Source organism: Caretta caretta, chromosome 20, assembly GCF_965140235.1.
Source record: "Caretta caretta isolate rCarCar2 chromosome 20, rCarCar1.hap1, whole genome shotgun sequence".
In the NCBI taxonomy this organism is placed as follows: domain Eukaryota; kingdom Metazoa; phylum Chordata; order Testudines; family Cheloniidae; genus Caretta; species Caretta caretta.
This window is the reverse complement of record NC_134225.1, coordinates 12,850,762-12,873,497: the sequence shown is the minus strand read 5'-3', so window position 1 is coordinate 12,873,497 and position 22,736 is coordinate 12,850,762. Positions and strand designations below refer to the sequence as shown.

Genomic DNA, 22,736 nt, shown 5'->3' with positions numbered 1-22,736 from the left:
AACCTTAAAATCAAAGATGTAAGATACTGCAGGAAACTAATAATTTCTACATTGTCTTCAGCTTAACTCTCTGTGTTATAATGAAAGAACGGCTAATCACCTTATGCGAATGAGTAACTAGTTTACTGTGTATGCACAGGAAATAGAAGATTAGCTTCAAAGCAAAGTACAGGAGGCGATCTGCATTGCCTAGTCTTTCTCAGGGGAAGGTCCTGCTGTAACCATTTTTGTGAGGTAGGCTTGTCAGCCTGCTAGAATAGCTAGAAAAGAGAAGGCTCGGGCCTCATCCTGTCTTCTCTAGTCTGCTGAAACTTTGAACAGGGAAAGTGTAAGCCATAGGACAGAGAGCTTCCAAATCATCATTTGAAAGAACCTGGAAAATGCATGGAAAAACTAACAGTCTTTACATCTAAGCTGCCTTTGGATTCTGATCTGTTGGGATGATTCCAGAGAGACTTGTACAAGCCAGCAGTTTATTCCATCACTGTTGTGATCCTGAACTATGAACATTGACAGTCACTTGTATGGATATTGATCTTTTCACCATTTGTAACTCTCTTCTTTCTTTTAAGAAGAAATCTTCAATTTCGTTATTAAGGATTGGCTGGCAGCATGCTATTTGGGAAAGACCTGAGATTCACCTTGACCTGGGGATAAGCATCTGGTCCTTTATGATGGGTGAACCTCACATATGGTGAATCAGGTTTTCAGTAACCCCTCACTATATTAGACCGGGGTGTTTAGATGGGAGCCTAGGTCTGGAATGCCAAAAGGGGACCGTGTTTGGCATTTTGTAAACTAGGGTGGAAGTTCTTTTGCTGTTGACTTGGTGCATGTAATTCTAGAATCAGCCATCAGTTTGGGGGATCGTCTGCCCTCTACTTCTTGCAGTCTGCCCGGAGTGTGGTCACAGCATTGTTGTGTAAACCTCTCTCTTATGGAAGCAGAGGGATCTTAGTCACTTTGAGATCCCAGCTGCTGCCCTGGAAGCTTTTTTCATGCATTTGTGTTGAGTGTCAGATCGGATAGAAGCAGGGAAGTCAGCTCAAGGAAGAGGAAGGCTATACTCACTGTGCTATGAACTGTCTCTTGATAGGCAGTCAGCAGCTGGATGGTGGCCTGCAAGGCCCTTTCTCTCTCCCACTCCTTCTCTGAATGGAGCCATGTCTCTAGTAGCTGTTGGTAGAGCAGGGGAATGGACAGAGTTAGTACCAGAAAATCCCTCCCAAAAGTTCCTCTTAAACAGGTTTAATTGTCACTAAAATCCCTCTCCAAAGTACCCGACCTCCATGGAGCGAAGGAATTACATGTCTAATGGAAGTCCCAGGGACCAGATTCACCTCTGAGTGATTGAAGACAAAGGAGTTACATGAGAGATGAACCTGGGCCTGTGTACGTGATGTCTCCTGTAGACTGTCTGATGGGAGCTGTCTACCACATTGCATGCTGTTTGATGTCTGCTGCTGTGTTCTGTTTCCTGGGCAACTTCTCCCACGTTGAGTGGCCAAATGACAGAGAGGAGCGTTTCTTTTTATTAATTTGAAGAAGAGCAGAGAAGTCCCCGCCCCAGCCCAGCTCCTTTTAGAACTTCATTTTTATACTGAAGGTGCATCAAACTCCCCAGCTCTTCAAGATATTCTGTTCATGTCTGAGGAACAGGAAGTCTCCTCTGGATGAGTTTCCATACACAGGGCTTAACTCAATATGAATGAATTCCTCTTTGAAGAAGTGATCAGTTTCAACTGGTTCTCTTGGATTTGGCTACTGCAGTGGTGATTTTCTTGCCGGTCCAAGTAGTGTCAACTACATTGTAAGAAGTTGGTCCCAATCCAGCCCTGGTATAAAATGGCATAGCTTCTGTGGATTTCAGCAGGGCACATGCCTGCTTATCCCAGGAAGAATTTGGTGCTTTTTCCCCCGACAATTCACTCCATTGTGGAAAATTCCTCCACAACTGAAGCTTGACCCCCTAAATCTCTGACTCTTCCCTGCAGTAACACAACAACAAACAAACAAACAAACAATCTTCACCATGGTTCAATGGTCTACTCACTTGAAACATTTCCTGGAACCAGTGTGCGGTTGGTTCTTCCTCCAGCAAAGTCTTCATTAGCTTGCCAAGGGCTTCCAAGGACTCTACGTACAGTGACTGAAACCAGAAGGGAAGGAGTGAGGCTCAGCACAGATAATTTGTGTGTGGGGGGGGGGGGGGGGCGACTGGGGGCTGGGGAAAGCTAACCATAACCTTGCCAGGGAGGCCATGTGTGACTGCCATCACCCAGTGCCTGCTGGGCAGAAATACAGTGGATGGTGCCTGAGGAGAATTGTTGTCACGTACCTGTATAGGCAGAGCATCCTTTGCTGTCTCACCTTCCTCTTTCATCATCTTCTCCAGGGGAGGGAGGGGAAACAAACTTTTGAAACACTGATGAAGGAGCTCACGGTTTTCCTTCAAGGTCAAAGATGGTTTGAGTTTGCTGGCAGAAGAAAGAGAGAGAGAGAAAAGTCATGGATTAGACTCAGTACCAGCTCCAAGTAAAAGAAATGGGTCCAATGACTGGAGATTGTCTCAATCTAAAACCCCAAATGCAAACAACCCTTCACTTTGCAGCTGAGCACCTCTTTGCACCTCTATTAAGTATTGGCTCATTGAGAAGTAAAGCTAAAGCTTCAAGTCCCCTTTTTAGAGAAACCCACTAGAGCTTCCTTCCCCCTGCCAGCAAGCCAGACACCTCCCTCCCCATCTGAACTCTCCTGCATTGGACTGCATGCCCCACAACCTCCAAGTTTGTGTCTTTCAAGCACAAACCTCCAAATGGACACATTCAAACCCTCAAGAACTAAAGTTCTGCTGGTGAGCAGCATGTGAGCCAAACCCGGCAGGCATCAAACTGCTCCCAACCTGGCACTCATGAACTAACAAAGACGACGTCACAGTGCCAGGAAATATGGCAGAAAATAGCCTACCTCAGATGTCTAATGGCAAGAATTGCCTTGTAGCGAACTGGAGATGCCAAAGAATCCAGTGGTTCCTTTTTAATGAAGTCCTGAAATGCACGAATAGGGAAATTAAAAAAAAATGGGAAATGGATTTGAAAGGCAGAGAGGCTTTCCTCTCACACCCTGAAACAGGGCCATATGCCAGACCTGTAATAAACAGACACCGTGCTCGGCAGGCTCTCTGCCTCAGAAATGGACCGTAGGGCCATCTGCAGGCTATACAGAGGACAGAAAGATAACTCCCCAGACACAAGCCATTCCTGCCACTTACAGCCCACAATAGGTCGGCATCCCTGCCAAGCTCAGAGTGGACCCAGCAGCATTCTGGGTGCCGTGCAGGTAGCTCATGAGACTGCAGTGGTACAGTCCCAGCCAATGGATAAAACAACATCTACCTGGAAACCCAGTCTGATGACATTACAACAAACTCCTTTGTACTTCAGTCCTCAAAGCTCCTCATCACTCACCAGCATGTAGCCAAGGAGCTCCAGTTTGTAAGAGAATTCGTACTCCTGGGAGTCTCTGGTCTCCAAAATGGCACAGCTAATCTCCGTGACATTCTGGATGAGGGTTAATTTTAGGTGCATGTCCTACATAATCCAGAAGGAGAAACAAGAGGATGTGGATGAGAAACGGAGAGAAGAACCAGAGTCCAGAAGATAAAGATCAGGAATTAAATCTAGCCACAGGAGAGGAGAGAGGTGTCCACAGACCCCAGAAGGCAGAGAACCCTGGCTCTGCACCCACCTCAGAAGAAGAAAAAACCCAGGTTCATGAAAGAAATCCAGGGCCACTTACACCAGAGCAGCCAGGACTGTAGCAAGGAAATCAAGCTCTGTGCAATTTAAACAAGCAACTTGTGGATAGAAAAGGCAAGAGCTGAGGGCAGATTATTTAGAATTTACCTTGTTTGTAAGAGCGATGCCCAGCACCTGAAAAACAAAATGCAAAACAGCTATTAGCAATGTCTATAGTCCCACATAACACACATCCTCAAAATGGTCTGGCTGGTGAATATGGAGCAGAGAGAAATCATGATTGTTAAATCTTCCAAAAGGCAGGAAACGTATCCAGAGGGGGTGTTTTGCAGAGGTCAAGATCAGGGGCCATCCTATGGAATATTTGCATTTGTGAACTTCTGGAAGATATCCGTTTGGTTCAACTGTGATCAACTTTTTTGACAAAGGCTAAATGAGATTCTCACTTAGACAGGGCAGAACTGAATGGCAAAGTGACGTGGCGAGGTTGCACTGAGAGGAGAGTCAGTACCAGCAGTCAGACACCTAGGGAACAGAAATAACGAGCACACAGACAAACAAGACGACAGAGAAGAGGGAAGGGAAGTTGTGAGTCCAAGAAACAGAGTGACAGCAAAGAAACTAAATACAAGTTAGCACCATTCTCTCTTGGCTAGCAAAAGATAGAGCTAGATACACATACATATTAGGGGAGTTAGAGTGTTATTCTGAATAGCCTGAGTGTGACTCCATGTGAATTACTGTGTAGCTGTGCTCGACAGAATTTCAGAAGACTATATAAAAACTAGAGAAAACACAAAGAAGAGCAACAAAAGTGATACAACATGTGACAGCTCACGCTCCATCCATTACAGTTTTAAATTTCAGTTATGTGACAAATTATTGCTCAAAGGAGAGTTTTAGAAAATACAAGCCCTCTCTCTATAAACTCAGAGACAATTCTATAACTTCAGGGTAATGCCCCTCACAGTTGTCATGCAAAGGCTCTTACCTGACAACTGGTTCTGTAATGGTGAATGATGTTCCTTGTGATGTCTGCCTCTACTCGGGAGAGAAGCTGCTCTTTTGGAGCATGGACAGCCACGTTGCTGTATGTCAGCATCAGGGTGCGGCGAGTCTTGCCTCTTGTCCCATGGTGGTAATCCTAGACAATAGGAAACATCACTAGAGACAAGTTCTTCTGATTCATTTGGCCTTGGAATGAATCAAACATTGGTGGAGCCGGGCCCCCGAGCCTTGAATACTGCTGGATCCCGGGCACCATGAGCCCATAGAACTCGCCGCCCCATCGCCAGAGTTACTGGGTAACTCTGACCCAGAGAGCCGAAAAGGCTGAACCGACAGCAGTGGAGTACATGGGAGCTTAGTCATTGACACTGGTGGGGACAAGATCAGGCGCTAAATGTCTTGCCTAAGGCTGCACAGTGAGTAAATGGCAGAGCCAGCAATGGGAGCCCAGAGGCCTAGTCTCCTGCTCTATCCTCTAGATCAGTGGTGTTCAACCAGGGGGACTTCTGTACCCCTGAGGGTCTGCAAGGGTCTTCCAGGGGGTATATCAACTCATCTAGATATTTGCCTAGTTTTACAGCAGACGACAAAGAAAGCACTTGCAAAGTTACTAACTCAAATTTCATACAATGGCTTTTTTAGACTACTCTATATACTGCCCACTGAAATGCAGGTACAATATTTAGATTCCAGTTGATGTATTTTCTAATTCTAGGGCAAAAATGGGAAAATAAGCAGTCTTTTTTTCAGGAATAATGTGCTAGGACCCTTTTATAATTTTATGCCTTATTTTGTAAGCAAGTAGTTTTTAAGTGAGGTGAAATTTGGGGGACACAAGACAAATCAGACTCCTGAAAGGGGGACACTAATCTGGAAAGGTTGAGAACCACTGCTCTAAATCAGAGGTTCCCTAATTGTCATCCGTAGACCACTGGTGGTCTACCTAAAGCGGGTTGGTAAGCCACATGTTGCTTGCAACACCTCCTCATTTCCAGCTACTAACCTGGAATAAAAAACAGCTAAAAATACCTTCAATGCTTTTCCATGCAAGCAACTGATGTAGTTCCCACACATTGTGCATGGGAGGGGCGCTCAAGCCATGAGACATCAGACGGTAAAAATCATTTGAGAGAACCCCAGCTCCACATCGTGCTGCTGTCTGCTTAACGGCAGGCATCACGTGGAACGCATACACTGGGGGACAATGCTAGCTGACCGGAGCAGACACTACCGTGGGGCTGCTGCCCCTGCTTTAGGGGGAGAGGAAGTTTGAGAGAACCCCCTGGCTCCTTTACCTTCAGGCGGCTGACGAACCCAGAAATCTTAACCTGGCTCATTGCAGCCCCAAACTCCTGAAGTGCCTTCAAGGTGAGGTCCAAGTGGCTCGCAGCACAGACTGCGAGGATGGAGACGACTCCCTGTCACCCAAGAGAAATACAGGTTAGGATCGAACCAGGTGTCTGATAGAGCCCACGAGTCCATTCCTTTCACCCAAAGTGGTGTAAAGTGCCAATCAGGCCTGAGACACATGGGGAGCGGGCGCTGAGTGAAATAGCAATCAAGAGGCTAGGAAGCAAAATGGCATCTGTCCCAGGCCAACTCAGAGCTGAGCCCCACAGGGAGCATTCAGGGATTACTTGGTAAAATGGGGAGAGGGACAGAGGCCTCACCTGTCTCTCAGGGGCTTCCATATAATCTGCTGTCGTCAGAAGTGTATGAATCTGTGATTTAACATGGACCAGGTCCTGACAAGCTGCTAAGGACGTTCCTAGCGCCTTATACAGGAAACTCTGAAAGAAAGAGACCAGCCCTGGGATATCAGGAACACAACGTGCCTGTCAGTGCAGACTCAGCTCAGCAACACTCAGGAAGGAACAAGACAGCCAAGTCCAAGCACCCATGCTGCAGAAACATCCCATCGTCTAGCCCAGCCAGAGAACCAACAATGCAGTACAGACAAGCAGCCTGTCCAAGCAAATATTGGAAGGGCAGGGGGGCAAGAGAGCAGGGAATAAGTACAAACAAATTTTATACGCAGAATAAAATATCAAATAATGAAACCTTGAGAGAAGCCTTATGCAGCCCTCCAATCAGAATTTCAGGGGAAAGTAACTAGAAACTAAACCTTAACAGAGAACAAACCTTCTCTTTGGAGGGGCTGGCATAGCCGGCCATCTGCCAGCTCAACTCAAGGGATATCTGGCTGCTCCAGGCACTGTCGTCTATCATCTCCAGAGATGTTCTTAGGAACTGCGTGTAAAACCAGAGTTAAAGCAGATGGTTAATTGCAAGAATGTGGGGGCTGTTGTGGGGTTTGGGGTTTTGGTTGGTTGGTTGGTTTTTGCTTCCTTGTTCTGTTGTAAACTTTCCAATATTCAGGTGTCCTGGGAAGATTATTTCCCCATTGAGAACTATAAACATTGACAACCCAGACTTCCTCTGCCTCTTGTTCTTGAACCTTTGCCTGAGGATTCCTCTCAGTCCCCAAACCCAGATGGACAGTGAATTGGAGAATGAGATGGAGCCAAGACATCTGACCATCGAGGAGTGATTTTCCAGTGGATGGACGATGGCTCTAGTCAACTTTGAACAAAGGGCCCTGGACTACGAAGGACCAGGCACCTTCTCTGAAGTGCTATGGACCCTTGATGACACCTCCCGAGGTACCCAGGGTTGTGAGGGACCTCACTACCACCTGCCCTTAGCATGAGGAAGCCTTCTCTGTACCTGCCAAGTGTCAGCTCCTGACTCTGCCAGTCACAGGAAACACAAGCACACCCTTCTCACCCCGTCCAGGATCCACTGTCCTTCCACAGATAAGCAATCAGTACACTCCAACCGCTCGCCCTCTGGACATCCCCAGAATGTCCAGCCCCTGTTCCACTGGACACTCACAGAATTCAGAGGTTTGCTACACACCACTTTACCAGTTTCACCTCAGCATCACCGCTCCATTTCACACACTTCAATACATTGACAGTGAAAAGAAGTAGAGTTTAATTCACCAAGATCAGAGATTTGAGAAGCAGCAAGAATAATTAATGTACACAAATGGTTACATAAAAATAAAATCCTAACACACTTCTAGAGCTTCAACTTAAAGAACCAAACAGTCCCCTGTCTCACAAGGGATAGCTCCCCCAAATCTCTCTCCCAGCAGGAAACACCCAGACCAAATGTGATCCTCCATTCATAAGACAAGCCAGTTGGCAATTTGTCCAATAGGTGAAGGATACCTGGTGCAGGATACCTCTGGACCTCCAGATATAGTTCCAAGCATCCATTGTCCGCTTGTAAACAGGGTACCCCCTATTGTTTGTTTGTTTTTCTTGTCTCGAATCTCCTCTGGAGACTTTGCAATCACTTGATTAGAATTTTGCTCTATTGATTAGCATCCACTGTGAATAATTACTCAGTCTACATACAGCCATTCAAGCAGCTAAGCATCTTCTGCCTGAAAGAAACTTCTTTATCACCTTCTGGTGACCAGCCCCAACACACAGACCTTCAAAGCATCAATTTCAGTAGACAACCATAACGCCTTAGATATTATCCATCCAGTCACTGTGCAACGATTATGAGGATTATGCAGTGTGGCACAGGCATCCAGGAAAGGCTTTACATGACACCCTTTGATGATATAGAGATCAGATCCAGGGAATCCTGGGAACCCTATGCACTCCTGTGGCCTCTGCCAGTGGGTACCCAAAGGACCCGGGGTCACACCCTCAACTCCCATTGAAGTCAGCCAGAGGTTAGGAACTCTCAGCACTTTGCTGTTTCAGGCCCGACTTTTGAACAGCAGCCAGGAAATATCAGAAACCTCACAAGAGAACCTAATCTTAGTTGATTTTTGAGCCCAAAGAATTTCAAATGAGGCTGGATCTGGAATGGGAAATTCTAGAGTGTAATCCAACCCCAAATGGAACTCCAAACCTTCTGGGGCTTCTTTGTCACTAGGTCCTTTCCTTTCATTTTCAGCCCTCGCCATAAAAATCTTCCTTGTCTGGATTTACATGAGGCTGTAAAGAGCTCTTTCTGACCACAAAGGCTTCTCCATGAGATACAGACACCAAACCTTGTCTTGTCTCTTTTCCTTTTTGGGTTTCTCAGAGCAAGTTTTCTTTTGAGTGGCAAATAGAAAAAAAAAATCCTTTAGACGTCCCCCAGTGATGCATTAGCACCATTAGCAGGCTGGGTTTCTGGTTAAGTTTTGTGTTGTTCCCAGGGGTAATACAGAGGGATTTATAACTAGAGCTGGTTGAACAATAGTAAGGCCATTTCACAAAACAAGTGGGATTTTTTTGTTTTCTTGATTTTTCAGCATACAAATGAAAAGAGAAAACACAAAAATATTTTGCTTTTCAAAATCAAAGATGACCATTATTCAATTCTTTGTTTTCCCCATTTCCTTGCCTTTATCCCCCTCTTCCACTTTGTGATTGAAAAGCGGAGGGGGGCGGAGGGGGGAAGGGGGAAGGAGACAAACAGCAAAGCAACTGGAAAAAAAACATCAGCTTCAGTTTCAAAAAACTAAACATTTTCTATTTGGGTTGGGGTTATTTTGTTTTGGGGTTTTTTTGTGTGTGTGTTAAAAAAAAAAAAACAGAACCCTGAAAAATTTGAAAATGTCCCATGAAAATACAAAGGCCATTTTTAATTGAACAAAAGTTGCAAATGAAATGGTTTGACCAGCTCTGCTTATAATGAATAATTTATCATTAATTTTTTCCCCAGCTGATATATTTGGAGGGGGAAGAGAGGACTGTGACAATACATCTGAAAGCCATCCTCTACCTGAAGCAGCATGTGCTCCCACCGTGCATGGTCCAGGGAATTCTCTGTGTTTCCTATAAAGCAGGAGGCAAAACAATAATGTCACCTAGATTAGCAAGAAGAGTCATCCCAGGTATCTCCTTTGCAATCAGTCCTTCTAAAACTCCTGGTCTGCCAAGCTGGAACATACCTGGGCTTTCAAGGCAAAATGGAACTGTACCTATTGGGTTCTGGGAGAGTCACCCCGCTCCTGTCCTGAGGGGCTTAAAACAGCCCTGGGCGAGGGCTGTAGGAGGGAAAGAGGTGAGAGGTTTTTCGCAGGAGTGGGTGGGTGAGATTCTGTGGCCTGCATTGTGCAGGAGGTCAGACTAGATGATTATAATGGTCCCTTCTGACCTTGATATCTATGAATCTATGAAAGGGATTAACAAGAGCTGGGCTGACAGGGAAAGCAGCTACAGCTGTAGCCAGGGTAATCAGGGCCCAGCTGGCCCTTATAAGAGGGCCGTGGGCCAGTAGGAGAAGGTCTTTCTCTCTAGTTTTGAAGGGAGTAGGGCCTGCCTGCAGAAAGGGTACTGGGAATGAGGGTGGGCTGGGCTGGGCTGGGGAAAGGCCAGAGCAGCAGGGAAGCTCTAGGCTGGCAACTCCCCAGGCTATCGGGCCTGGTCCAAGGCCCATAGGGGTACTGGGTTGCAGGGAAAGGCAGCAGACCCAAACCCCCTTGCCTGTGGTGACTGGCTCTTACACTGCAACCTGCCCCAAGGTGCAGGGGCCCAGACTGAGGCAAGGTGGGGATTAGAGGGTTGGGTGTTCCCCAGAGAAGGGAGACCCATAGAGACTGAGGGGGTACTGCCAGGGCGCAGCACCCTGGGTAAAAAGGGCACCGGGGTCTGAGAGGGCCACGGGCCTGCAGAGGGTGCTCTGTGCTGGAAAGAGCTAATTCCCAGATGGCCAGCAGGAGGCGCTGCAGGGGTGAGTCGTTGCGCCGTCACAGGGACCTGCGCCAACGTTCTTTGTTGGACCAACAGAAAATGTCCTGTTTCAGAGTAGCAGCCGTCTCAGCCTGTATCCGCAAAAAGAAAAGGAGGACTTGTGGCACCTTAGAGACTAAGAAATTTATTGGAGCGTAAGCTTTCGTGAGCTACAGCTCACTTCGTCAGATGTTACGTACCCTGCTGGCATTTTTATTCAGGGTCCGTCAACCCACCAGGAGTGAGATGCTGAGCACTCCCAATTCCTCTTGACTTGAATGGGAGCTGAGGGTGCTGAGCACCTCACAAAACTCTTCAGCACATCAGAAGACTGGGTTTAGTAGGAATACAAACTTTTCCTGCAGAATCAGAGATTCTGGACTTGATCCGAACTGGATGTAAATCGGTGTAGCTTCACTGAAGTCAATGGAATTATACTGATTTACATCAGCTGAGAATCTGGCCCTGTTTCTGAGTGTCCAGCTCTAACCTAGCCTTCTTTAATGTCGGCACAGTGTAGTGCTGGGGACTCTGTACAGCTGCAGCAAGGAGGGAAGATACAGCTCATTTTTTAAAATCTTTTTTGGAATATCAAACCCGCTTGTCCATGGGGGGGTTCGACGTTCATGAGAAACATAGCGGGCTTGTGCTGCACCTAGGGTCTGTCCTGCTCCCCAGAGATTAGACAGGCGCAGCTACGTCACTGGAGCTCTGCTGGCATAACGCCATCGTGTAGATGCAGCCTGCGCTGACTGAAGGGTTTTTTCCATGGAGGTCAATAGAGTCATACCACTGTAAAATTGGTGAAAGACCTTATTAGGCCCACAATACCTAGATTCTCCCTAGGGCACCCACCTGGCCAACCTAGCTTTTATGGCGCAGGTTTCTTATGGGTTTTTTAATCGAATCCCCCTTGAAAGTAAACGTGGGGTTTAATTTTCAGAAAAAGTCCGTTTGCAAAATCAGACTCTCTATGTAACCCCAAAATCTTTCACTAACCTCCAGCTTCATGCGTATTGACCTTCCCAAAAAATAACCTAGCAAAGGTGTGGGGGAAAGTGCTGTGAAATTTCCATTCAGCTGAAACCTTCCTGGCCTGATTCTGCCCTGTTTGAATTGGCCTCAGTGGTTCACAGTTATCCAGAGGAAGGAAAAGTGTGGGCCTAGAAGCCCCATTTCAATTCCCCACTGTTCCCACGTACTGCAACAGGAATGGCACAACACACGTCAATACGAAGCTGCATTTTCTGGCTTCCCTTCTATTCTCCATGGACCACACTCCTCCTAACTAACACTTTACCTTCAATGTACTGCAGCAGAGATGGGATCTTTACTACCCACATCTCACCCACTGCTGCATGGACAGTTTGGTGCAGGGCCTTTAGTAACTGCAAGGCAGCACATCCGTGTCCTTCTCTTTCATAAGGGGATGAGGCTACTACCTGTCAATGAGAGAGAAAGAACCGGCTAAGTTTTGTCAGCACAATACCAGTTTGTTCCTGAGGGAGGGAATAGTTCAGAGACTCTCATTGTGGAGACAATCCAAGAGAGTTGTTGCTTCTACTGCAGTGCCTTCCTGAAGAAGAAAGCATTCTAGCTAGTAGGAGGATGCAGGACAGTGTGTCTCAGGAGAGGCCGGAGAGAGAGAGAGACTCAGTCATACACATTCCTCAGCCTAAGTCAAGCATCTAGCTACAAAACCAATTTGTATAGTTAACTGTCCCATTCCACAGAAAACCTATTCTCATGGTCTACTCACCAGGAGTCGCGCCAGCAGCCCCTGGGGTGTAGGGAGTTGCACTAGGGAAAGAAACAGAATAGCGTTAATTATGCCAGGCTTTGCAGAGAGTCCTGCTGATGTTCTTCACCTATCCATTTCCAACATGCCCACCAATGTTGAATACAGCTGATAATAATTTGCATTGCCATAGTGCTTTCAGTCTGAGCATCTCAGAATGCTCTACAAACATGTATGAATTCCACCTCATAGCACCTCTGTGAGGTTGGCATGAATTACTCCTTCATTTCACAAGTGGGGAAGCTGAGAGAGAAAGATCAAGTGATTTCCCCAAGGTCACATCCGAATTTTGGTGGCGAGCTGGGAACAGAACCCACATTTCCTAGCTCCCTCCCATGGCCGTGTTGTAATCACAAGACCATCCCTCATCCATTTTAGCCTCCTGATTGCAGATGAGAGAACTGGAGCAGACTGAACCTGTTCATTTCATAGTGCCTGGAGAGAAGAAATGAAAGAGTTTCTCTTATAAACCTCGTCCACTGTAGTCGAGGCAAGCAGCTGCTTCTCCTTCCCGCTGCTTTTTCTCAGCCAGTTCCCTCAGGCATCTGCAAAGAGGCTTCAAAGTACCAGTGTACTGAGTTGGCACCACATACTCCAGCAGCCTTGGCCATAACACCTGCAGAGAAGAGCGAGACTGTTCAGTACGGAGCTCTTTCCGTTCCCCCACCTCCAGTATCCTGCTGTCTGAATCCCTCCCTGCCATGTAGCTTCTCCTTTGATTCCTCACGGACCCTTCCCTAACCTATCACCTCATCTCTCTCTCCCCATTAGCTCACTCTACCTGTCTGGTGCCCCCTCACTCTGTCTTTTAAAGACACTATCTTGTTTGGTGAGTGTTAGGATATAGATATTCAGGCCTGTCTGCAAAGGCCTGTACTTTAAGAATTTAGGTGTATTCTTATCACTTGGCTAGTTATAGAGGTATAAAAGAAAGAAAGCATCAAAATCACTGTCTGCTGGTGTAAGAGCCTTCTCTTACTGTGACAGTCTGAGGCCCTGTTCTTAGGCTAAGGCCTTTGGCTAAGCAGCAGAGGCAGCCATAAGCTAGGAAGCGAACAGTCACATCCTCACATTCCAAACTAGTCACACTGAAATCAGGTGCTATTGGGCTGTTAGGAATACAATCCTGTCCTGATAGTGCCTATCACCTCCAGAGAAAGGGAAGGGCCTAGAAGATGTAAAAGGAAACTTAATTTGATAGCATCCTGTCTGGCAAGAACTCACTTACCAATACTGGGATGTGAAATCCTCACTTCTGTATTGTCTTGTCATTATCATAGAATCATAGAATATCAGGGTTGGAAGAGACCTCAGGAGGTCATCTAGTCCAACCCCCTGCTCAAAGCAGGACCAATCCCCAATTTTTGGCCCAGATCCCTAAATGGCCCCCTCAAGGATTGAACTCACAACCCTGGGTTTAGCAGGCCAATGCTCAAACCACTGAGCTATCCCTCCCCCCATTATAGTTCCCACTTTGCTATTGTTTGTCTGTATAATCTCTGTCTGGTTCTGTGCTTGTTCCTGTCTGCTGTATAATTAATTTTGCTGGCTGTAAACTAATTAAGGTGGTGGGATATAATTGGTTACATAATCATGTTACAATATGTTAGGATCCTACTAAATTTCAGGAACATGATTGGTTAAGGTATAGCAAAGCAGAAGTCAAGTTTTACTATATAGTCTGCAAAAAGAAAAGGAGTACTTGTGGCACCTTAGAGACTAACCAATTTATTTGAGCATGAGCTTTCGTGAGCTACATCTGATGATGATACATCTGATGATGATACATCTGATGAAGTGAGCTGTAGCTCACGAAAGCTTATGCTCAAATAAATTGGTTAGTCTCTAAGGTGCCACAAGTACTCCTTTTCTTTTTGCGAATACAGACTAACACGGCTGTTCCTCTGAGACCTATATAGTCTGCAGTCAATCAGGAAGTAGGGGGGTGGGGGAAATGGGAACAGGGAATGGGGGTAAGGAAATTGGAATCATGTTTGGCTAAGGGCAGGAATGGGAACAGGGACACAGGTGTAAGGCTCTGTGGTGTCAGAGCTGGGAAGGAGGATACTAAGGAAGGAAACTGGAATCATGCTTGCTGGAAGTTCACCCCAATAAACATCGAATTGTTTGCACCTTTGGACTTCGGGTATTGTTGCTCTCTGTTCATGAGAGAAGGACCAGGGAAGTGAGTGGGTGAAGGAATAAGCCCCCTAACAGTGAGCAATTGGGCTCTCACCCAGAGATGAAGCCTCTTTCCCAGCATTAGAGCATTATGGAGATATTTAGATAGTACCATAAGCTTACTCAGAACTTGACAGACCTATATAAGGCACAGTCCCAGCCCCAATACCTCTTCAAATCCAGGATCACCAACTCTACGTTTCAGAAGTATTCATGGGGGATCTAAGGGGAAGTTGCACTCAGACAGTGGAAAGAATTAAGAGACGATCTCTGCAACATGATTCCTTCCAGTTAAGTTGCTTTATATCTTTCCTCTACTGTGAACCGCTTACTCCATGATGAAGGGGTCACATCATCCCTGACATGAATTTGACATGCTGATCCTCCATTATGCTGGCTGTGCAGAAGGCTTCCTTGTGGAGGGGTACAAGGAACGTAAGGAAGAACGTCCCTATTTCAAGAAGCAGTAGCAAGAGGTCACTTACTTGGGTCATTCCATTGACTGAGGTGTCCAGACATTGCAGGATGTCAATGCACAGGGTTTGGATCGTGCTTTCTTCCTCAACATCCTGGGTGAGAAGTGTTGTACCCTGCTGTGAGAGAGCTAGATAGAACTTATTCGTTAGTAGTAAGACACTGGCAATAGAACCAGTGTCCTTCTCTTACAAAGCCACCTTGAGCATTGACCTATGCCTGCTTTTATACTGCACTGGAAGTGCACAAACGTCTGAAGGGAAGAGAATAATAGAAACTCCGAACTGGTGGGTCAGATCCCAGGCTTAGGAAAACCCTAAAATGAAGGGAATGATTCACTGAACACAAAAGAGTTCCCCCAACAGTGTTCAATGTTTTAAAATTTGAAAAACTGTTTCATCTTTTGATCTCTGAGGAAAAACATTCCGATTCTGCCCAGGGGAAATAAATTTGCAGAACCAGGGGGATCCAATCTCTTTGTTCTGATGCCCCAACCAGCTTGGTCATTCTGTGTGTAGTGAGTGTGATTCTATCAATGGGACCAAAACTGGCCTGATGAGAAAAAGCAGCCTTCTTTGAGAGAGATGTGTGTGTGTGTATTGCCACGAGCTCCAACTTTGTAGAAAAGGGGCCAGGCAGAGCTAAGATCTTCCACAACTTACTGTCAAGTTGAACTGTTTATGTTCATACATATCACGGATTCAGTCATGGAGCACAAAGTGTCTGGGGCCCGCGGCTGTGTCCATGGATAGAAATACGGATTGAAGATATTTTTATGCAACCTGCATAACCTGAGTGTTTTGCTGATTGTTTAGGTCTGCTTTGACAGCCACAGAACGGGGCATCGTTCTGTTTTTTGGAGAGTCTATTTAAAACAAAAAGATGTGCTTCCTTGTACAGGAACATTTCACTGAAAAATGGTGTTTTCTGAATGTTCAAGGACTCATCAGAGGTTGGAGCAGCATAGATAACTCTGTTAGATGGAAATACCCAGTGTGAGATTCTGGTCTCTGTTACACTAGTATAAATCCAGAGTAACACCACTCAAGTCAGTGGAGTTACCTTGACTTTACACCAATATAACGGATCCGATTCTGGCTCTATTCATTCAGTCCAGCTGTCCTGGAGTCAAAACTCCCACTGAAGTCAAGGGGAGCAATCAGCATGCAAGAATGGTAGGACCGAGTCCTAAGTGTTAAGAACTCTCCTTACCAGTTTGCTGGTGGACACACTGAACTCACTGAAAACATATGCTACCAGATCCCATGCTGCACAATTCTCCACACTTCCTGAACTGAGCAGCGTCCTGATGAAATGAAGAGCTGCCTTCCTCACCTGCAAGGGTAGAGATTACACACAGCACTTCTTGTTAGCCCTTCTGCCTGAAATAGGAGCTAGGATATGATATGAGAGTCCTTATGCTTTTGATTTTGTCTCCTTGGATTAGAAACATGGATACATTTAACACCGGCAGGAGAATGACATGCCTTCTCTATTCTGCAGTCTCTCATCTGGATCGGAATGAAAGCTCCACCCAGATATCCATTCATCCCATAACACTGAAAAAGTTGAAATAGTTCACTGTTCCACACACAATCTTACCGTAGCATTCTGATCACTGAGAGTGGATTTCACTGCCTTCACAATCAGAAGCTTTTTAACTCTTGTCTCAGGCACTGAAAGATAAGGAGAGGTGTACAGTGCTTCTTTGTTCCACTCACTTTCCACATGGGAATTAATCCTGGATTCCAAAGGGCCCTAGTTAAGAAGAGTATCAAGCTTCTCTCCTCTACAGAATCAGTGGGGAAGACATAGGACCAGATTCTGGTCTCAGTTGCACCAGTGTAAATCTAAAGTAATTCCATTTCTCTAAATAGTGCCATCCTACTACCATGATGGAAATATTATAAAGGAGTTTGATAGACTGAGGTGACTGAAGTTAATCTGTGTTTACACTGGCATAACAGGACTCAGAATCTAGTCTAGAGTGTATAACACTTAGGATTCTCGAGTCAGGAGTATTATTCTATTTTTATCTGATTATTGTTAACATGCATTAGCCCCAAGTTAACTTCTGTATTTGAAGTTGAAAAAGACCTTGACAAATATCTTGGGCTACATTCAGCACTTAGTTGAACCTGTTGATTTCTGTGTGGCCATATGGGGGTAACTTAGGGCAGCATTTGGTCCCTTAGGGGATCTCCAAACCACTGGTGACTGTGTGTTCTAGAGCCTCTGTGCCCCAGTTGCAGAGGTGATGAGTCTGCTGCAGCCCTGCCATGCCTACAAAGCCTTGGTTCTTTAGCTGAATCTCGAGTAGCTCAAGCTTTTAGCTCTGGATGTCCTCAACTCAACCCTCAGCATGTCGGCCAAGAGGGCAGCTGGCACAGTTGCTCCTGTGTTACTTACAGTCAGCCCCAACAATAGCTCTCAGGAAATCTAAAGACGCCACACGAACGGCTTCATGCTCAATCTCCAGCTGCTCCTGTAGAAATGCTAGCAGATCATCAGGAGAAGAACGGGCTGCAAGGGAAGAAATCACATCTTCATTGTCTGCAGAACTCTTATTCTTACCGTACCTCACAAAGGTAAGGAAGTTACAAAGAAACCACTGTGTAACTCAGAGTCTCTTCCCCTTACCTAGCAGAAGTACACAATGGAACAGCTCTTGGTGGTTTTCTCTGCTGAGCTGCTTAGCTGGAGAACAGATCTGTGGGAAGAAGGGAAATGGTGAAAGAAAAACTAATCAGAAGCAATGGAAAAGAAAAATGTTCAATTCATTTCTAAGCTTCCACTTCCTGCTTGTCCAACTAGAGGTCTGAACCCCAGGGAGATGGTCCTGCATGCACAGCAAGACTCCAAGACAATGACCAATACATTAGATAAGAGAAGCTAAAGTGTTTTGAGCAGCAGAGCTGACCTAATCAAGACACAGCCACAGTTTTTACTTTACAACTCTGACTCCCCCTGGTAATCGGCTTATGGTGAAATCGCTTTACAAACTGAGCTGGATAGTAGCTAAGAAAATGAGAGCGCTCCCTGCTTACTCTTGAGCCTGCAGAAATCAGTAAGGCATGAGGAGGTCCCCAGGCTCTGCACGATCATTCCATTGATTTTTTAGTGTTAAGATGCTTCAGATCTGCTGTGCCTAAGCTGAAGGGATCCAAGCAAAACCACCCCTCACCTGGTTGTGCAGAGCACTGCAGATGGCTTGAAACTTCCCTTTAGGTAGAGGGATCTTATATTCAACAGAGACCTCCAAGAGCTGGCTCAGACTCTGCAACAGAGGGCGAAAGTCAGATGGTGGGCACACAAAGGAGCCATATGTAGTGACTGAAGCAGATTCAGGGGATTCCTAGATTCCAAGGCCAGACCGGATTCTTGCCATCATCTAGTCTGACCTCCGGTCGGTATGACACAGGCCATAGACCTTGCCCAGAATCATTCCCAGAGCAGAGCTTTTAGAAAAACATACCAATCCTGATTGAAAAATCATCAGAATCCGCCTCGGCCCTTGATTAAAAAATGGTGAAAATCTAATTCCTTCCTGCATCTAACACACTTTTCTCCGTTGCTGCTTGAAGCTTCCAGAATGTCTCGGATGCCATCTACATACTTTACTATGTTTACACAGTTGTGTAGTGCCCTGATGCTATCAAACAAGTCCATGATACATTGGTTCCCTCCAAATCATGGGTATTTCAACCCCCAAAGTGACCACATACTCTGTACTAGAAAGCTTCAACCAACATAGACGGTGAGTAAATATCACTACCAAGAAGTTATAGCTGTCTCATGACTTCATTTACAACTGTGTAGCCCCACTGAAGACAGAATATGGCCCCTTACTTCTCGCTCATGTGGTACTGAGGGTGGATGAAATAGAGGGACAAGGCGAGTGAGACAATATCTTCAATTAGAATCTTCAATTAGTGAGACAATATCTTCAAATTCAATCAAACCTGGATTTGTGCTGGAAATGGCCCACCTTAATTATGCACATTGTAGGGAGAATGGTCACTTTGGATGAGCTATTACCAGCAGGATAGTGAGTTTGTGTTTGTGGTTTTTGGGAGGGGGGTGAGGGGGTGAGAGAACCTGGATTTGTGCAGGAAATGGCCCAACTTTATTATCATGCACATTGTGTAAAGAGTTGTCACTTTGGATGGGCTATCACCAGCAGAAGAGTGAATTTGTGTGCGGGGGTGGAGGGTGAGAAAACCTGGATTTGTGCTGGAAATGGCCCACCTGATGATCACTTTAGATAAGATATTACCAGCTGGACAGTGGGGTGGGAGGAGGTATTTTTTCATATTCTCTGTGTATATATAAAGTCTGCTGCAGTTTCCACGGCATGCATCCGATGAAGTGAGCTGTAGCTCACGAAAGCTCATGCTCAAATAAATTGGTTAGTCTCTAAGGTGCCACAAGTCCTCCTTTTCTTTTTTCAATTAGATTATCACACCCACCTTGTCGCTCCAATATCTTGGACCAACATGGCTACAACAGCACTGCATAGAACCGTAGATGAAACAGACAGGCAATGATTTTATATCTATCTAGTTATGCAGTGCAAAGCAATGACCCTCAAGCCTCCTTGTTATTAATTTTCAACCGTTGACAGTTGACTTGGTACTGACCAGAGACAACATATGGTAGCCCCTGCTCTGAGGAGCTTATGATCTAAAAGAGAGACACAGAGTTGACAGGATGTTTTGGGAAATCACAAGGAGAGAGTATCTTGTTGTGCAGGTGTTTTGTTTTTTTATCTCCTTCTCCTCCTCCCCAGGAAACAGAGGATGCTTTTCATCAGAGGCAGTTACCTACAAATCTTGTTGCCTGGGTCACCATGTGTATAAAGCCAGAACTTGTGTGCATATTTATTATCGAACAAGTCACTATCTAGACCAGGAAACCCCACTGGCAGCAAATTCCTCCTGCAGTTCACACATGCACACACAGAGACAGTTACCTTAATGAGTGGTACCTCACCTTGGTGACGTGAAAAACATCAATTTCCTCCTTATATTGCTCAAGGAGCCATGAGATCTCCTTAAATATCGGATTTTGTGGCTCCTTTTTGTGTAGTAGGATGCCCATCATGGGACCAAGGGCTTTGATGATGGCCTGCTTGAGCTGCATAGATGAGACACAGAATTTATGTTCCTATGAATTCATTCAATATCTTCCAATAGGCACACCTTTTCTACTTCTAATGAGTGCAATTTCCCTTGTTCCACTGTCGGAACGGTCCTATCCCAATATTTTCTGGTAAAGAACCAGGACTTGTAGGGTTGGTGTCAGGATTATATTCTAATGCACCTCACAACTAGAGCAGGTAAAATATTTCCCCAGATTAATATGCATTCTAGGCCAACTCATCCCTGCTGTAACTCCACTGGGGCTGAATGGACTTAGACCAGGAATTAATTTAGCCCACTATCCCGGGTTCATCTGCACATTAGGTGCACAAGACTAGAATCCATGTACACTAGGTACAGACCGAATTTCCATGATGTGGTGACATTATAAACGTATGGGTTTTCGATGTTTTACATGACACTCTGTTCCATCCAAAAGGACCTACCATTAAATGCCATCATCACAAAGAGTGCCAGACACACAGAATGTAACATCACAATTTCCGCTAAAGGTTTAGAAAGTCAGCAATCCTCACCTCCAGCTCCTCACAGGTCAGCCAGTTGCTGGTCACATGACAATATAAGGGAAGAATTTGATTGCAGAATCGTGATTCACCCATTCTGGGGAATGAGCACTTTTCCCAGTTCATAAAATATCCATTCACTGCCCTTGAGCATTTTTCCAGAACTGCACGGAAGGAGAGAAGACAGGCAATGTGAAAAGGACATAGTAATAATGAGGAGAAGTTGCTTTCTCAGAGAAGATACCCAGGCCTATCGTTTACTCCAATTCCATGGCAGCTCCTATCAGGACTAGATGCTGAAATCCCATATCAATTTGGAGCTATTTCTCTTTCCCCCATTCCATTTCTTGTTTCTTAAAAGGCTTTTTTCTTTGTACATCTCTCCATCTTTTTTCAATTACCATCATTTGAAGACTCGCGTCCTCTGCAGTTGTTGTTTATTCAACCCGAACACTGTATGATTTCATCTTGAGTTACAGTTTGTCTGAAAGATGTTCAGTGCCCCTAACTGCCATTGGCTTTAGTGGGATTTGAAGGTAGTGGGGAGCACTTTGCCCTAAAAGTAGGTGTATCTAGTGTCCTTGCTAAGAGGAATTAGGGCCCAATCCTGTTCTCTATGAAGTGGATGGCAAAATTCCCATTTCCCTCAAGGGCACAGGATTAACCCCTTACTGAGCATCACCTGAAAAGCAAAGGAAGAGAGAAGTGGAGAAGAAGAGAAGACAGAGAAAGAGGGTGAAAGGAGATGATGATGATGATGATGAAGAAACTAAGGAGAGAGAATGGGTGGAGGAGTGGGAAACAGGGGATTTTTAAATGTACAGTAATGAAATCTGCTCCCTTCACCTCCTCCCCCAGGAGCCTCCTGGCAGAGGGGCAGCTTCAGCCTTTGTGTCTGTTTATTTTAAACGATATGCGTGAGTCACAAAGGGCCTGAACTTACAAATGCTCAGCACCTCCTGCAAAGTAAGGAGCATTCTCAACTTCACTGAGTGCCATGGGAGCCAAGGAACGCAGCACCTGGTGCAATCCAGGGAAGGGAGCACAGTTCAGGGCCTGTTTGCAGACTTGGTCAGTCACTTAAATCTGTACCAAGACCCCCTAAATATCCTGGCTGGGACGATTTAACTGGGAATTGGTCCTGCTTCGAGCAGGGGGTTGGACTAGATGACCTTCTGGGGTCCCTTCCAACCCTGATATTCTATTCTATGATCCATTTGGGGCACCTACAGGAAGTGCTGGCACTTACCACCACAAAATGCTTGTCTCATCCTGCTGTCCTCGACTAACTCCAACATGGAGATCATGCCGTTCAGGATCATTCCCACAAAAGGGATACACTTAAGTGCTGCAGAGAAAGGCCAGAAGAGAAGGAAGACAGACAATCAGCTGCTCTCTGCCTTCTTACAACACACGTAGAAACACTGTGGGGCAGGATGCTATGGGTTCCAAGGCCATTGGCGCTGCGTAAGCAGAGCAGAATGGCTTTAAAGCAGCCATTGAAAGCCAGTGGGGGATTCACCCTGAAGAGGGGAATCCTCCACAAGTGTACAGCTGTGCCCAATGCCCAACTCACTCCCAGAGTAAGGGGAGAGAGCACTGGGGCGGGATGGGAAGTGGGGTGGAGAAGAGCTCCACTAGACCTGATCTTCCACTCATTCCCATCCTTCAGGTACTTCACTCAGGGGCATAAGTTAGAGCTTGCACCTCCGGCTGGATCGCTCATGATCTGGAGGCCAGAACTAGCAACAGCAGTTAATCTTGTGTTTCTACACACACACTCAAACAGAGCTCTGTTTAGCGGTAACATTTTTAGGTAGAGAGATAATCCCCTGTCCTTAAATGAAAAACAATCACTTTGAAAGAAAAGAGGGAAGTGACCATACCATAGGCGGATGACAGGTTGCCCAACGTAATGAAAATAAACTCCTCAGGCAGCTCCAGATGATACATCAGCTCTAACATGACATCACTGAAATAGCAGCGTGCCAGAGTCACTAAGGTGTTGCTAGCTGCCACTTTTAGTTCATTTCTTGCTTCCTAAAAACAAAAACCAAAAGAGAGAGACTGAGGTGACTGAAGCCGGTTGCACTAGCCAGAGTTGT

At 45.7% G+C, this 22,736-nt stretch overlaps 1 protein-coding gene across 1 annotated transcript; it reads right to left on the bottom strand.

Annotated features, from left to right (window-relative positions):
• Positions 1-3,446: 3,446 nt before the first annotated feature.
• LOC142069711 (maestro heat-like repeat-containing protein family member 2B) lies at positions 3,447-4,897 on the bottom strand. Its single transcript, XM_075121776.1, has 3 exons — positions 4,750-4,897; positions 3,906-3,932; positions 3,447-3,590 (listed from the first exon to the last, which is right to left on the bottom strand). The coding sequence occupies exons 1-3, from the start codon at positions 4,858-4,860 to the stop codon at positions 3,447-3,449; spliced, it is 282 nt and encodes a 93-aa protein (XP_074977877.1). The 5' UTR covers positions 4,861-4,897.
• Between the last annotated feature and the right edge of the window lie 17,839 nt (positions 4,898-22,736).

Excerpts from the sequence above, each read along its gene's own strand:
- LOC142069711 (XM_075121776.1), bottom strand. The coding sequence starts at position 4,860 with ATGCTGACATACAGCAACGTGGCTGTCCATGCTCCAAAAGAGCAGCTT. Across the intron at positions 3,933-4,749 it reads ATTACAGAACCAGTTGTCAG|GTGCTGGGCATCGCTCTTAC; the intron begins GTAAGAGCCTTT and ends TTTGTTTTTCAG. Across the intron at positions 3,591-3,905 it reads GCATCGCTCTTACAAACAAG|GACATGCACCTAAAATTAAC; the intron begins GTAAATTCTAAA and ends TGGATTATGTAG.